General features: G+C 48.8%; 1 protein-coding gene across 1 annotated transcript in view; it reads right to left on the bottom strand.

Annotated features, from left to right (window-relative positions):
* DNM2 (dynamin 2) overlaps positions 1–16,993 on the bottom strand; it is a 103,325-nt gene extending 86,332 nt beyond the window's left edge. The window contains exon 1 of the mRNA XM_015410445.1: positions 16,748–16,993. Coding sequence (XP_015265931.1) covers positions 16,748–16,908 — 161 coding nt within the window. The 5' untranslated portion in view covers positions 16,909–16,993. The remainder of the gene's footprint in view (positions 1–16,747) is intronic.
* Positions 16,994–17,476: the final 483 nt, after the last annotated feature.

Below are 17,476 nucleotides of genomic sequence, written 5' to 3'. Positions count from 1 at the left end.
GGGGGGGAGCCTTTCAGAGCCAGTCTTTCCCTGCTGCCAACAGTCACCGGCAGGGTCCCTGGTTGCTGGAGGAAGGGAGGGAAGCCTGTCATGCCGGCCTTCTGTGTGCCCTGCTGGAGCAGCGCTCTCCGAGGCCAGACTCCCCCCCACCTCCCACCGCGAGATGCTGAGTGTACTGACACTTGTGGACTCCCCAGATGTCCGGCCACTGCAGACACAGGGCTAGATTGTAAAGCAGACAAGGCAGGGGGTGGATGCGCAGGAAAGAGGGGGAGGGAAGGCGGTCGCTCTGTCCCCAAACCCACAACTCCCCTCCCCGCAGCCTCCCAATCTCCCGGGTTGGAGACTACCTCAATAGCTGGCAAGCTGCAAGTGCAGGACTCCATGTTTTGCCCAGTGTCTGCTGCATCTGAAAGGGGGGGGGGATGTTGAAGCTAAACTGGTTGGATCTAAAATGTTGAGGACTCCACCAAAATTTTCAACCATTTGTGACATTAAAAGGAGACCAAGAGAGACTGTTGTGGCTGGGCCTCGCTGCGGCTGCTTCTCTCTCTATTTTTATTTATTTTTGTGACACCAGAAGTGATGTCATGCCCCCGCAGTGCACCCCCTCCCCCCCAATGCAAACTATCTAGCTACGGGGCTGACTGAAGTAGCTCCACATAGGACTGGCACTGCCTGTCGGCCTTGGACAAAAGCCTCCTAAATCTAAGCGGAGACCGTCTAGCAGAAATCGTTTCAAAGTAAAAGATGCACTGGATTGCAGGAAATGCAGACTTCTGGACCAAACCTTGCAGTTTCCGTGCCGTGTCTAATTTGCAGACTGCATTAAAAAGCTCCACAAAGCCTGATTTACACTCAGGCAATACAAACCAGCTTACGATACCTTAATTTTATGCAACACGGCGACGCAAATCCAGGCATTGCTACAAGAGGTCTACCCAGCCAAACTCAGCCATGGCCCTCTGTTCGCCAGAAGGAATTCCACAACCATGATCAAGATGTGCAATAGAGAAAACCATGCCAAAGCACTCCCCGGTTCAAGCATATTTTGTGGATCCCCATCAGTCACATTTTCATCCTGGATCAGGGCTGGAAAGTGTCCCGGTCACTCTGGCTGATCACTTATGCTGGATGAAGAATCCAATCCTGTTCGTTCTTCTGAAGCCCTCCCTGGGTTTTTGATACCATTAACCACAATAACACAACTGCGTTGGCCTTGGAGGACTGGAGTCAGAAGCACCATTTTGCAATGGTTCTGCCCCTAGAGGACAGATGCCACAATGCGGGGCTGGAAGACTCTTGTTCCTTCCCACGGGAATCGCCCTCCGGAGCTGTTCAAGAGACTCAGTAAGGTTTCCTGTGGTTTTCTGAAAGATCTGAAAGCCTAAAGTCATCACTACACCAGCACCGAGCTCTATTTCTAATTTCCAACTGAACCAGATGTGGGAGCGTCTTTACTGAGCGAGCATTTCCAATGTTTGACAGCCTGGGTAAAAAATCAAAGCAAAGCTCAATCTAGACGAGGCTGAGAAGATAGAAATCTCAATCATGAAGCTGCCCGAGGACCTGGTTGTTCACGATGGAGTCACACACGCCCCACACCCCTAACTGAGGATCAAGCCTGCACCCCAGGAAAGGGCAGCTGAGAGCTGTGGGTTTATTTTTTTTAAAGGCTTTTGGCTGGCTTGCCAACTGCACCTGCTGCTGGGAGACAAAACCCAGCTATCATCAACGCTCACACTTGCATGACTCAGACCAAGAGCATTTCTTGAAGCTGCCCTTGAAAAAGGTCCAGAAACATCAACTAATCCAAAATGCAGTCCTGTGTTTACTATTCGGATGGTATAATGGTTACAGTATCGAACAATGACCAGGAAAACCCAGGTTCAATCCCAACTCAGACATAGAAGCTTGCTGGGTGACCTCTGGCCAGTCACTCCCTCAGCCTAACTTGCTGGGTGACCTCTGGCCAGTCACTCCCTCAGGTATAATGGTTACAGTATCGAACAATGACCAGGAAAACCCAGGTTCAATCCCAACTCAGACATAGAAGCTTGCTGGGTGACCTCTGGCCAGTCACTCCCTCAGCCTAACCACCCCCAGAAGTTGGGAGGCTCCTTTGGGTGCAACGGATGAGGGAATATGGGGCATGACTGGGATAATTCACCAGCCCTGAGAAAGCACCGAGGCCAGGAGTGAAAACATGGCCTCTCTTTGTTATGTTAACACCAGTTTGGCGTAGTAGTTAATTTGGTGTAGTGATTAGGAGCGACAGACTCTCATCTGAGAGAACTGGGTTTGATTCCCCACTCCTCCTCCACGTGCAGCCAGCTGGGTGACCTTGGGTCAGTCACAGTTCTCTCAGAACTCTCTCAGCCCCACCAACCTCACAGGGTGTCTGCTGTGGGGAGAGGAAAGGAAAGTGATTGAAAGCCGCTCTGAGACTCTGAGTGAAGGGCCGGGTATAAATCCCACTCTTCTTCTTCTCACTCTGGGCCAAGCTGGGCTGGACAGCTTTTTGGATTCAGAACCTTTGGAAGGGACCTGAAAAGGAGCAGCCCCTTGTGTGTGGGTGTGTGTGCATGACTATGGAGAAGCACTGCATCCACTTTAGGCGTACACCCATTTGCAACTCCTGGCGAGGAAGGGAGAGCAGATGCTCAAGACTGTTTAAGTCTCTCTGAAACAGATCAGCGACCTTTCTCTGTTCCTTTTCCCGGTCGAACGCAGACCAAGACTACATTTAGTCCAGAGTTGTGTATCCCAGTAATAAAGCCAATTTAATCAAGAAATATTGCCTTGATTCCTGACCACAGCCTGACCGCACACATACACAATATGGTGACTTCCCAGCAGCAACCAAGGGAAGAATCAGGAAGTGGTGGAAAGCTACCCAGAAGAAAACTACAAACCAAACCCTCCAAAGTTGTGAGAGTCAGTTTGGTGTAGTGGTTAAGTGCGTGGACTCTAATCTGGGAGAACCAGGTTTTTTGTTTGTTTGTTTGTTTTTAATCCCCTGAAAACAGGGTAGCTTTATTTATTTTTGTTACACCTACACAACTACAGAAAATAGAAAAGGGGAGGGAAAATAAATAAATAAAAAACCCCAGGGTACAAGACAGCAAATAAAGCAACCCATACTATAACTAAAAGCCCAAGAAAGGAAGGTCTTTAACAGTTAGTGTCCAGTTAGTCATAAAAATAATAACTTTTCGTTTAAGTCAATGAATTCAAGAGTTAGTGAGTCCGTGTTAGTAATTGTCTATCTTCTTCTTCTTCTTCTTTTTTTTAGTGAACACAAAGTCTCTTTCATCTTCTTCTTCAGTTGCGGGTCTTTAACTTCCAAAGAGTTACTTAGGTCCCCTTAGCCGCAAATCATATGCATCTCTGGCCGTGCCACCTTCTGCTCCTCCTGGGTCTCCGTCCATCTCTTCCAGAGTGTCTGCTTGGCCCCCTCCGTCTGGCTGTTCTTCCCTTTTCGATCCATGAAACTGCTTCAACCATTCTTCCGCTTTAAAAACCAAGTCAATTTTCTCCCTTTTGTCTTTATATTTAAACACCACACCCTCGGGGAAATTCCAGGGATACGAAATCTGGTTGATACTGGAGGGTTGAAACAAGTTCCTTGTAGGCTTTTCTTTTCTGTCGAATCTCAAATGGGGTGTCCTTTAGGACCCTGATAGTTGTTGCTCCCAGCTGCAGGGGGTTGACTGCTGTCGCTCTGAGAATATCATCTCTCACCTGCCTTCGGAGAAACTTGACAACAATCTCGCCCGGTAGATTATTTTGCTTAATATACTTAGAGTAGGATCGATAAACCACCTTGATCTCTGCTTTCGCTTCTACCGATGAGCTGCCGAGCGTCGAAGCGATTAGCTCTGCTATCGCTTTCTTCAAGTTTTCTGGGAGAACCAGGTTTGATTCCCCACTCCTCCACTTGCACTAGCTGGATGACCTTGGGAAAGCCACAGTTCTGGCACAGCTGTTCTTGAAAAAAGAGCAGTTTCTGTCAGAGCTCTCTCAGCCCCACCTACCTCACAGGGTGCCTGTTGTGGGGAGGGAAAGGGAAAGGAGTTTGTAAGCCGCTCTGAGACTCCTTTGGGTAGTGAAAGGGGCGGGGGGTATAAATCCAATCTCTTCTTCTTCTGCTTCAAGCTGTGGAGTCTTGTGAGCAAAAATTCTACTTTGTGAGCCGCTGGCATTAAAGTTGTGAGAGAGCAATTTGGCTGCTGCTTAAGTTAGTTTGCTCCGGAGCCATTCTTCTTGAGCCAAGACAAAAATTTGTGAGCCGGAGGCTAAGAAACTGTGAGCTAGCTCACAGTAACTCAGCTTAGAGGGAACACTGCTCCGAAACCCCCCTGAACGGGGACTGCTGGGATCGGCAGCTCTCCCTCACCCAAAAGAACACTCCTGTCCCAGCCGCCAAGCTGGACTGCATTTCTACCACGTCTGCCTGAGTGGGGAGACACAGTATCCCACCGAGGTGCTGGGCAGGAGCAACACACAGGGGATGAATAGATTCAGGTGGGTCGCTGTGCTGGTCTGAGTATAAGCCTTCATGTGCGCGCGCACTTCTTCAGATGTATATCTCAAGTGTGCACACACATGAAAGCTTATACCCAGAAGTAATCTTTGTTGGTCTTAAAGGTGCCACTGGACTAAAACTTTCTTCTATAGGGTATAAAGACCAGAGTTGTGAAGGCCCAGAAAAAAACACTTGAAATATACCAGCATAAATGGGATTTTTTTCCCAAAGCCTTTTAGCCCAAAGATTTTTCCACTGAAAACACTGGGAAATTGTGGGAAGCACTGAAAACACACATGAAATATTTTCTCCTTCTGGAATTAGTGAATTTTTTTTTACACAAGGTTTTATTCACTAAAGCTAGGGTGTCAAATGTACAGCCCACGGGCCAAAACCTGCCCATCCAGGGTTCTTATTCGGCCTGCAAGCAACTGGTCACTACCTTCATTGCCAGATGACCAAGGCTGTGCATTATGTCAGTTTGGTGTAGTGGTTTAGTGTGCAGATTCTAATCTGGGAGAACCGGGTTTGATTCCCCACTCTTCCACATGCAGCTGCTGGATGACCTTGGGCAAGCCATAGTTCTGTCAGAGCTGTTCTCTCAAGGACAGTTCTCTCAAAGCTCTCTCAGCCCCACCTAGCTCACAGGGTGCTTGTTGTGGGGAGGGGAAGGGAAAGGAGTTTGTAAACCACTGAGACTCCGAGTGAAGGGCAGGGTATAAATCCAATCTCTTCTTCATTATGTCCTTGTATACTATCCCACTGCTAATAAGTAACCAGCAGCGAAAGCGTGGGCATCAGGGAGATACTTTAAGGAAATACTGCAAGAGTGTCAATGTTTTAAGCATGTTTGTATTTTAAGTTAAAAAATAATATCAATTGGGGTTTACCTGTGTCCTTTATAAAGTTTATATCTCCCAGACCTGACATTACATTTTATGGTCCACATGGCCCGGCCCACAATGTGACATTTATGTCAGATCCAACCCTAACAAATGAGTTCGGCACTAAATATGTTATCTCACCTTCAGCATAAGATAATGGCAACTCCCACATTTACAGTACATTCAGAGATAAGAACATAAGAACATAAGAGATGCCAATGTTGGATCAGGCCAAAGGCCCATCCAGTCCAACACTCTGTATCACACAGAGCAATATGTTTATTGCTTAAATGTGAATAATTCCAGTAACCATGTGTTACGGTCTGCTTGATTAAAACAACAAAGAATTCAATGCTTTCAATGTTTTAAAGTTTAACTTGATACCCAAATGTGCTGCTAGTCCTAGGTCCCCCCCCCCCCCCCCCCGGGCAAAACCTTCTTTTCTAATTTCAAGATGCAAAGATAACAAAGGATGCAGCAGGCCATAAATGTTCCAACTGGTATAATTTATATGTTCAGTTATTAATGATGCCGCACTTCGATGTTACTAAAGCAGTAAAATATGTTTAGGCTTGATAGGAAAGTACTGCATGTGATTCAATGTTGTCCAAAGTTCCCATTTTTTCCCCCTCAGGAAAAGGAAAACGTTCTTCCCGTGGCTTCAAAGGTTCCAGAAATTTTTCATCCAAGAAACATGTAAATAAAAAGTATAAACGATTCTGATCACAGAACACCTATTTCGAAACGTCTTCATTTGCTCCTAGCATGTTTCTAGATCCAATTTCAGGGACCGGTCCTAACCTTTAAAGCCTAACATTTAAAGCCCTAACTATTAATCCTTGAAGAACAAAGTCAGAGTCCAGTGGCACCTTTAAAGCCAACATTTTATTCTGGGTACAAGCCTTCGTGTGCACGCACACAAAAGCTCATACCTTGAATAAAACTTCGTTGGTCTTAAAGGTGCCCCACTGGACTCTGACTTTGTTCAGCTGCTTCGGACCAACATCGGTACCAACCAGAATCTATTAATCCTTGAGGTCATTCTCCTCGGTGTTAATATCTGCTAATGAAGTCATGCTTAGAATACCTGCTGTTGCTACCATTACACTGCCGAATACAAAGAGAAAATGTTTTAGCACGGAGCCTCCAGAACGACAGTACTCCTTCTTCCTGGACCTTTGGATAGCCCTCGCTTGCTGCTTTCACAGGAAGGGAAACTTTCTGGAGAATTCTGTGTAAGAGTCCACACAAATTAGTGGCTCTGTTCTGTTTTATTTTTATGCACCACCTTTCTGGTTTTTTAAATGTAACTTAATGCCATGCAAATGACAAATGAATTAATGCACCTTAATTAACTTTACCTACTTAATCCCTCTTGGGAACTGATCACTGAAAGACGGTCTAGAAATAATTACATGTATGCAGGCTTTGTTTTGTTTTATTTTTATGTGTCACCTTTGACTGTTTTAACATAACTTATTTATATCCCGTTTTTCTGCTTGATCAAGGACTCAAAGCGGCTTTTCATATCGCCCCCCCTTAGCCCCCCAAAACAACAACCCTGTGAGGGTAGGTTAGGCTGAGAGATTGTGACGGGCTCAAGGCCACCCTGGAGGCTTCCGTGGTCAAGTGACCACCTCTTCACCGGTTTCTCCTCCAGCAGGAAGCTCCTCTGGGCTAAAGCACAAAAAAGTTGCAAAGAAAATACAGAACAGATTTTCCTTTAAGGTCTCTGGACCCAGACAGACTACTCTGGGATTGGAATGACGGTCCCTGGGAGTAGCAGCTACATTCTGGGAATGGAATTCCACTCTGGGGCTCCACATTCCATTCCCAGAACACTTCTGCTACTCCCAGGGACCATCATTCCGCTCTGGGGGGCTGTCATTCCAGTCCCAGAGTAGTCTATCTGGGCCCAGAAACCGTAATGGAAAATCCATTCTGCATTCTCTTTGCAACTTTTTTAAAAGTTGCAATGTACTTCAATGGAGTAGAACTCAAGTAGTTTCAGTTTCCAGTGTTTGTATGCCAGCTGAAGTTGTTGGTGTTGTCTCCTTGCAAATAAAGGGCTGAAGTTTTGAACCAGCTTGTCTCTGTTGAAAGGACCTGAGAACAGGTGCCTGAGTAAGTATAACCTGGGAACCCACAGCCAAAGGGAGACATTAAATTGGAGAGCAACTGCCATTCAGAGTTGACTGGAGTGGAGGGAGCTTGCAATGCCCAGCCATTTCATGTTTTCCTAGTCTCAGAGCATTTTATATTTTTAGTTTTAGTTTCTGCTGTGATCCTTGTGCTTTTTCTTGATGTTTTATTTTAAAAATTGCATTGCCAAATCCCACTACCCCCCCCCAACTTTCCATCTTTTAAAGGGGGGGGGAGATTTGGGAGGTGTCTGTTAAATAAACAAAATATGGCAAGAGTGTTACTGTTTTAAGCATGCTAGCATTTTAAATTTTTAAAAAACTTTAATTGTGTTTGTCAGTGTCCTTTATAAAATTAATATCTTTGCTACCTGGCATTACATTTTATGACACACGAGGCCTGCCCCAACAAAGTCCCATTTATGTGAGATCCAGCCTACATAACAAATGAGTTTGACATCCCTGCTCTATATCTCAGAGCCACAAGGCAATGTCAGGGGGAGGCCTTGGCCCCTATGTCCTGTTGTTGGACTTCCAGAGGAGCTGGTTGGCCACTGTGCGAGACAGGATGCTGGACTAGATGGACTACTGCTCTGATCCAGCAGGGCTTTTTCTATGTTCTAATAAAAGCCTTGACCTCATTGCCCTGCTGTTGGCCCTCCGAAGGAACTGAGTGGCCACTGTGTGAGACAGGATGCTGGACTAGATGGACTACTGCTCTGATCCAGCAGGGCTTTTCTTATGTTCTCATGTTCTTAATCTGCCCTGGGAAGTGATCACTGAAAAATGGTCCAGCAGTATTACATGTACGCAGGCTAACTCATAAGGCGGCTGTGTCTCTCTCATACAACTGTTCACAGAAAAATAAACATGACCAATCCTCTGACAAGGACTGTTTTTATTATATGAATTGAGTCCTTTGGGAGCCTTTCACACGCCAGTACAATTAGGCCAACGGGCCTTTGAAAGCTGCATTTGGCTTCGGACAGATACTGCTCCACACAATCAGATACTGGTTTCCATATTGGTGCAAACAACGCATTTCAAAAGCCAAACGCTCAACATAATTAAATATTTAGGCCTCTGCACACCAAAGCTTCTGCTCTGAGTTCTGGTGTTCATTCTTGTAACCACATCTTAAAGAAGAAGAAGAATACAGGATGGGAGGGAGAAGTGAGCCCTGAGGATGACTCCCGTTGGGAAGCCCAGAAACCAAGCAATGCTCCCACATTAAGAATCACAGTGGCGTCTTCCAACACGATACCCGCTTGTTTGTTCTGCCATTTTTCAGCCAGTGCCATTCCTGGATCTCAAAGCAGCAAACACAATGCCATAACCAGTTCTGACAAAAAACAGCCATGTCTGTTTCACAGGAAACTGTATGAGAAGTGATAGTACTACACACATTGCTATTAAGGGGATAGACGTGTATCAGCTACAACCTTTAGCTTCTTTGGACAAGGATGTTCAGTCTGCCAGTTCAACCACCCAGTCACCGGAATACCCTGGCTTTCAAGAGAAGTACACTCACTAATGCAACTTGTGGATCTGGTATATCGTTGTGCCAGTAAGCATGACTAATTTATTTCAGTTCCCTCACCTTCCACACTCACAACTACTGTATAATATTACAATTCAGGATCCAAGAGCCTTTGGTTCGAGGGAAAAGCTAAGCCACTTAATAATTAACTTGCATTCCAAGAAGCCAAGAAGACTTAAACTAAGCCACATCTCAAACGTCTGCACTAAGAAAGGGTGGAACCCAAGCCCAAGGAGATGTCATGTCTCCATAGATTACGTGAAAGCCACTGTTATCAATATGCCACCACCTAGACTTATACACAGTGCCACAAACACAGAACTAAAATCTTAAGCTTCTAAAACAAATCAACTGAAATTTAATTTTCAGAGTCTTTCTATAACTTCTCTTAAAAGGTACCCTTGCTCGAAAGCCAGTCGAATCCGACTCTAGGGTTGCAGTGCTCATCTCCGTTTCAAAGCCGAAGAGCCAGCGCTGTCCGAAGACGTTTCCGTGGTCATGTGGCCAGCATGACTAAACACCAAGGCGCACGGAACGCTGTTTCCTTCCCACTGAGGTGGTACCTATTTATCTACTTGCAATTTCTTGCTTTCGAACTGCTAGGTTGGCAGGAGCTGGAACTAGAGATGGGAGCTCACTCCATCATGCGGCACACTCGGGTCTCGAACTGCTGAACTACCGACCTTCCACAGCCTGCAGTTCAGCATCTTAACCACTTGAGCCACCGCAGTTCCTAACTTCTCTTAAGAGAACAGTAAAGTTAAGGTAAAAGGTTAACCATTTACAACGTTAACACAAATAAGAATTACGTGAGAAGTCAAGATAAAAACTAAACCGCCTGGTCCCACCTGAAACTCCACCCCTGGCACTGTGTGAGATGTTAACATGCCATGGCAACCTGGTGCCTTACACCTGCTCACAAAAGCACCCACACTCCAAGCATCACGTTGGGTTTGAGCGACGTGTTCAGGCAGGAAACTGCAGATGTCTTATACCGTGAGGTTGTCCCATATTTGTGGTAACACAGTTAAGCCCATCCACAGCCAATCGGGGAAGGAACAGCAATCAGCCAAGGAAAACATTTGCACCTGGCTGCCCACGAAATCCAAGTATAATAATCAAAAGCATTCAGAGAGGCCGGTGTCGGATTAAAACATACATCCAGGATTATAGCTGTTGATATACTGAAAGAGACTGTTTATATTTCAAACGCAGGTGTTAGCGCAAGATGCTTTTAACTACGAAAAATCAGTGCTGGACAAGTCTCTTCAGACTGAAAACGTTACCGAGGCCCGCTGCCACTTGGGAACAGCGGTCAAAGGGGCAGGCGGGGAACTACAGCGCAAGGGTGGTCTCTTGTCCCCTGCCAGAATGAAGCTCTGTAGCCATTTGCAAAGGGAACGTGGCTCAGCCATAGAGCATCTGCTCGGCACGTAGAAGGTCCCAGGTTCAATCCCTGGCATCTCCAGTTAAAAGGACCAGGCACTAGGTGATGTGAAAGACCGCCGCCTGAGACCCTGGAAAGCCGCTGCCAGTTTGAGTAGACAATACCAGCCTTGATGGACCAACCCATTGTCTGATTCAGTATCAGGTAGCTTCACTCGTGTGTTCAGACGCAGGGGGAAATAAGAGGGATCGACTTGAGGACCTGGCTTAAAACAGAGGTCAAAACTGCTCCCAATGATGACAGTGCAGCATGCTGGGCACTAAATGACAAGTCTCTTTAACTTGCCCCACAGATCTGAGGGCCCGTGCTACAGCCATCCCGCTGAGGGCTAAACAAGGCCAGGTACGGAGCAGGGCCAGGACAGGAGACATGCACTGCACAGGAGGCAGGACCCGACGACCTCCAAGGCTCCACTCAACCCTGACATACTACAGAACTAAACAGCAGCCACTAGCTTGTTCTGAAGAAAGGGGATGCCAATGGAGGAAGGAGGCACACAAGCCAAAGAAAAGCAATGGAGATGGTGTTCCTGTCTGTCTCTGCCTGCGTCTGCCTGCCTGTGCGTCTGCCTGCCTGTGTCTGTTTGTGTCAAAAATAAGTCCTTTGAAGTGAGGTTGAAGAAACTGAACGTGGACAGAAGTTCTGGTCTCTCTGGTAACCCTAGTAAGCCTCCCAGTCACGGCCCAGAGAGCAACAGTCTACCCTCTGTTACGAAAGCAATGTGGTTCCACAGAGGACGGTTGGTAGATCAGGTTGGTCAGGCTAGACTGTGCCAAGGGATCCACCCGCACTCAGATCCCATCACCACAACTGTTTCGTACAACAGGAGGTGTTCTCAGTTCCGCTCCTGAAGAAGGGAGGAAGAAGAATGCTCCCTAAGTGCTGTTGCTTCACAGGAAAACATGCACAGGACAGAGACAACCGTCCCATTCTCAGCCTCCCTCCTTCCTTTAATTCCCCAACAAGCAGTGATGGGCTGACAATGAAGAACAAGATTTAGTGACAGGACTGGAGAGCCGATTGGCACAAACTCAGGAACGAGGCATGCTGAACATTCATAGATGTCATCTCTGGCTCTCCATCATCAAGATTTTCAGAAACCGTTCTAACATTACTGGCCTCAGTTCTACGAGGGTGGGAATATATACAGCCAGGAGCAGAGCAAAAAAACAAAAGAAAATCCTGAACCTGGGACTAAACGGATGCCCCCGGGATCTTGTGACAAGGGCCTGACAGCATTTATGGGATTCCTCAAAAGAGACAACCATTGGACCAATTCCCTCAGAAGGCAGACACCGTGCCACCAGTGTTCCCTCTAAGCTGTCGAGTCTTGTGAGCAGAAATTCTACTTTGTGAGCTGCTGGCATTAAAGTTGTGTGCCAGCGATTTGGCCACTGCATAAATTAGTTTGCTCTGGAGCCATCCTCCTGAGCTAAGACAAAAATGCGTGAGCCAGAGGCTAAAAAACTGTGAGCTAGCTCACACTAACTCAGCTTAGAGGGAACACTGCGTCCCGCCATTCCAGACGCGCACCCCATCACATCAGGCCACCAACCACACCGGAGTATGCAGAATTCCACGGGCTTAGACTGAAGCAATGCTGCATGGCACAGCACTGTAACCGACTGCGGGAATGCAGCAGATCTAGAAAACCTAAACACCAAGGACACAGCCATTCACATAAATACAAGAAGCTGCTTTACACGGCCTGAGACCACCCGTCTCCCCAAGATCAGTCTTATCAATTCAGACTGGCGGCTGCTCTCCAGAATTCCCAGCAGAGACCTTTCACGTCACCTGCTGCCTGATCCTTTCAACTGATGATGATTCCAGGGATTGGACCCTGGACCTTCTGCATGCCAAGCAGATGCTTTACAACTGAGCCACAGCCCCTCCCTGTATCAATTTATGCAATGTATCCTGAACATGTATATGCCAAACACTTACTTACTTACCAAGTAAACAGGTAGACTTTGTGCTTTATCATAGTGACGTTACAGCCACCCGACAAATCTCCGTTAGCCAATAGACTGCAAAATGTTTTACTGGATTGCCGACCCAGACACATTATGGCATATTAGCAGCCTGGAAAAGGTAGCCAGGGAGAGATAAACTTTTCTAGTTTACAGAAACTTCACTGCCCAGAGGCAATGACCACCGATGGACAGTTTCGTACAGTAAATGAACCAGTTACTTTTTAAAAACTGGCTAGCCCTAAGCCCTCTTTGACCACACCTGGCCCATCCACACCCACAGATTTTGCAACTTATAACAAATGGAGAGGAATGAGAGGAAGACTATCAACACACAAAGAATGGCAACAGAACGGCAGGAGCACAATAGTAGTAACACATCAGCCCCTCGAGGAGCCAGGCAAGTTCTTCCACCTGCCTCCAGATCTCAATCTTATGTATTTCCATTTTATACGGAACAGTCATAAAATAAAGATTCTATGTATGGACATATCAAAAAGTTATAAATGTAACAAAGTTTGAGTCCAGTGGCATCTTTAGGACCAACAAAGCTCTGTTAAACTGTTTAACTAAACTTTGTTGGTCTTAAAGGTGCCACTGGACTCAAACTTTGTTCTATTGCTTCAAACCAACATGGCTACCCACCTGAATCTAAATGTAACGTAAACTGTCCAGGTCCCCACTTCAGCTAACAGGAGAGTATTAATATCTACATAAATAATAAATCATCTTACTACCAGACTCAACTTACCTGAGGTTCAACAGAGAGCAGGGCCTTCGACCCTCCAGTTATTCACTTGAACTGCTTCCTACATCCGAAGATACACCAGCACTTATTTCAGAGACAGGCCTCATGCCTAGTACCTAACTGCTTCTCGCAGACATGTGGAGAAGAGGACAACAGTGTCAGTTCCAAGGAACACATCATTCGCTCAAGTGTCAAGGTCAACTTGCACACCTCAGCTTGGTTGTTTAAGGCTTTACAAGTGAAAAGGGTGGAACAGGATGTGCTATTTCCATACCTATTAATCTCCGGACAACTGCCTGACGACTTGACCAGGCAAACCTCATGCTAACGCAGACCACATCAACAACAGACCACATCCTAATGCAGAGGTCTTTTTCGTGGAATCAGCTCACACGTTCACTGCTAAGTGATAAATACATAACGTATTAACCAGATCCAAGTATCTGGGCGAGAGAGAAAGATTTCAGCGGAAGGAAAGGAGGGAGAGGAGCCACACCTGCCGAATAAGTCAAGGATGAGGTCAGGAAGACGCCGACTCTACGGGTTTTTGGCAAACTGTGCAAAACTGAATAATTCAAGAGAGCTTTTCTATGCAGGTAACAGGGCTGGCACTGCACTGAATGGCTTACAAAGTTACTAGGAAATATGAGACGGGACTATGGTCTATACTACTGTGTATACAGCTTGCTGTAAATAGAACCCTACTATGCAATCGTTGCATCATTTAAAGTACCATGTTAATGCTTTACTTCAGCTGGGGGGGAAGCTGGTTTTTCTGGGGGGGGGCCTGGTTGATTCCAAGCTTCTACAGTTGTAACCCTATTGCATCGAGACGGGTCACCGTGTTAACCTGTCTGCAGCAGTAGAAAAGAGCAAGAGTCCAGTGGCACCTTAAAGACTAGCAAAACTTGTGGCTGGGTATGAGCCTTCGCGAGTCGCACATGAAAGTTCCTCCCCTGCCACAAATTTTGTTAGTCTTTAAGGTGCCACTGGACTCTTGCTCTTTTCTACTCCTATTGTATCATTCATTGACTGTCCCATCCTGCTGATCTGCACTGACTCACTCTGTGTACTCCACCTTAAGTCCTACTCAGAAAGGCGGGCTAAAAACAACCTAAAAAAAAAAAAAAGGAATAAAGAGAAGAAGTTTAAGCCCAGCCCTGCAATTCATTCCGGGGAAAACTCCGGAAGTAGGGTCAGAGGGGACAGGAGAACACGTCACTGCCCAGCCCAGCTCAGCAGCCAGCCACAGGACAGAGAAAGATGAATGCCCCACACACAACTTCCATTCACAATGTCAGCATCCCATGACAAACGGAAAAGCGCCTCCTCCCCACCCAACCCTGTCCAAGCCGGCAACGGTGCTCTTCCAACAGGGGTCTCTGAGGATGCCACAGCCGGGGCCCCATTCATTTCTTGAGCGAGAAGTCATTGGCTGCCAGCCAGACCGAGGCTTCTGGCCTTTTCTCCCTGCCAGCTGGGAGGGCTTCTGCAGCTCTTGCAGGGCTACCCTTGTGGGCTATAGGTCCCAATCTCCAGGTGGTGGCTGGAGGCCCATTCTCCTGGAGCAAAAGGCTGCCCTGGAGAACAGACTCTAGGGCATTATACTCCACATTATACCTCCCCTCCAATGTGCCCTCTAAGCTGTGGAGTCCTGTGAGCAAAAATGCTACTTTGGCCACAGCATAAATTGGTTTGCTCTGGAGCCAGCCTTCCCGAGCAAAGGCAAAAATGCCTGAGCCGGAGACTAAAGAACTGTCAGCTAGCTCACACTAACTGAACTTAGAGGGAACACTGATCATAGCCTCTAAGCTGCGGAGTCCTGTGAGCAAGATTCCTGCTTTGTGAGCCACTGGCATTAAAACGCTGTGAGCGGACGATTTGGCTCCTGCATAAATGAGTTTGCTCCGGAGCCCTCCTTCCTGAGCGAAGGCAAAAACATGTGAGCCGGAGGCTAGAAAACTGTGAGCTGGGCTCACACTAACTCATCTTAGAGGGAACACTGGTCATGGCCAATGCTCCCTCTAGGCTGTGGAGTCTTGTGAGCAAGAATTCTACTTGGTGAGCCACTGGCATTAAAGTTGCGAGCCAGCGATTCAGCTCCTGCATAAATTGGTTTGCTCTGGAGCCCTCCTTCCTGAGCGAAGGCAGAAATGTGTGAGCCGGAAGCTAGAAAACTGTGAGCTGGCTCTCACTAATTTCAGCTTCGAGGGAACACTCCTCCACATCAATGCTCCCTCTAAGCTGTGGAGTCCTGTGAGCGGAAATTCTACTTGGTGAGCTCCAGGCATTAAAACGTTGTGAGTGGACGATTTGGCTGCTGCATAAATTAGTCTGCTCTGGAGCCATCCTTCCTGAGCGAAGACAGAAATGGGTGAGCCGGAGGCCACACAACTGTGAGCTGGCTCACACTAACTCGGCTGAGAGGGAACACCCCTCCACATCAAAGCTCCCTCTCAGCCATGGAGTCCTGTGAGCGGAAATCCTCCTTGGTGAGCTCCTGGCATGAAAGCTGTGAGCGAGCCATTTGGCGACTCCTTAAATTATGTCTGCTCTGGAGCCCCGTCCAATGTTCCCTCTAAGCTGTGGAGTCTTGTGAGCGAAAATCCTACTTTGTGAGCGACTGTCATTAGAGTGGTGAGCGAGAGATTTGGCTGCTGCATCAATTAGTTTGCTCTGGAGCCCTCCTTCCTGAGCCAAGACAAAAATGTGTGAGCCAGAGGCTAAAAAACTGTGAGCCGGCTCACACTAACTCAGCTTAGAGGGAACAGTGGCCCTGTCCTCCCTGAGCGAAGACAAAAATGTTTGAGCCGGAGGCTAGGAAACGGTGAGCCGGCTCTCACTCACTCAGCTTACACTGAACAGCCAGGGCCGGCTCCAGCTTATTTTGCACCCTAGGCGAGGATCCCTTCTGGGGCCCCGTGCACCCACCAATGAAAACCCCAAATAATCAAGAAACTCCCGGAGTACAGGGCCGGGTGCAGTTTGGTGCCCCTAAGGGCTGTCCTGCTCTAGGCGACCGCCTAGTTCGCCTAGTGAGCGAGCCGGCCCTGTGAACAGCCCCTCCTTCCCTCGGGCCACACCCGCCCAGTGCCCAGGAATTCGCCCCACAGGAGTTGGCCGCCCGACCTGGCAGCAGACCGGGCCCGGCCACTGCCTCCCACCGGGGCCCTTCCCCCAACCTCTCCCGCTCTCGGTATTCCGGCCAGCTCCATTCTCGCGAGAAACGAGCGGGGCGGGCCGGCTGCCCAGCAAGCCGAGGAGGAGGAGGAGGGCGCAGAAGCGGGCGAGAGGCCGAGGACGCCCGAGAGGGAGCAGGCCCCGGCGACGGAAGTGGCGTCTCCGCCCAGGCGCGGCCCGGCCGCAGTGGCGGCGGCGGCGGCGGGGGGCGACGCTAGGAGACGTGCGGCCCGAGTCCGGCCCGGCCCTCTTTCCGCCCCCGCCCCCATCATCATCATCATCGGCCTGCCTGACTGTCTGACTGACCGGCCGACGAAGTTCTCGAGGACGGAGCTCTTGCCGGCGCTCTGCCCGCCCACCACGGCGATCTGCGGCAGGTCGAGGTGGCAGCTCTGCCCGATGGAGCTGAAGGCGTCCTGCAGCTTGTTGACCAGCGGGATCAGCTCCTCCATGCCCCGGTTGCCCATGGCGACGGCCTCCGCCGGCGGGCCCCCCTTCCTCCGGCCGCCCCCAGCAACAGCCGCCAAACTTCCCCTGCGCCGCAGCCTCCCTCCTCATCCGGCCACGCCCGCGGCCCGCCCCGCGCGCGCCGATTGCTCGCCGGCGCCGTCACTCGCCCCCGGCGCGGCCAATGGAAGGCTCGCGGGCCTTGTTTACTCGCGGGGCGCAGTTCCGGCGGGCTCTCTCGTTGGGCCGCCGCGCCCGTCGGTCCTGCTCTCGGCGAATGGGGAGCGCCCGACTGCCCGCAGGGCCCGCCCACCGCTTCCTTTGCCCTGGGTACGTCATTGGTGGCGGTGGGGGCTTCGCTGGAAAGAGGAGGCGCGATCAAAGCGGTCGGCGCCCCGCCCCGCCCGCCGAGTGCTCTTATCATTGGCCAAGGCGGTCGTCCTTCCAAAAGAGCAGCCAATCGCTTCAGTAAGAAGCCGCCCGAGGCTTACGTCAACCACGGGAACGGGCTCGTCGCTTCCTCTGTGCCGATCGCCTTGGCAGGACTCGGTCAAAGGTCATTTCCGCCGGCGCCTTTGCTTTCCCTGG

Source organism: Gekko japonicus, unplaced genomic scaffold, assembly GCF_001447785.1.
Source record: "Gekko japonicus isolate JY-2015 unplaced genomic scaffold, Gekko_japonicus_V1.1 scaffold2068, whole genome shotgun sequence".
NCBI lineage: Eukaryota > Metazoa > Chordata > Lepidosauria > Squamata > Gekkonidae > Gekko > Gekko japonicus.
This window is presented reverse-complemented; position numbering and strand designations above follow the sequence as displayed.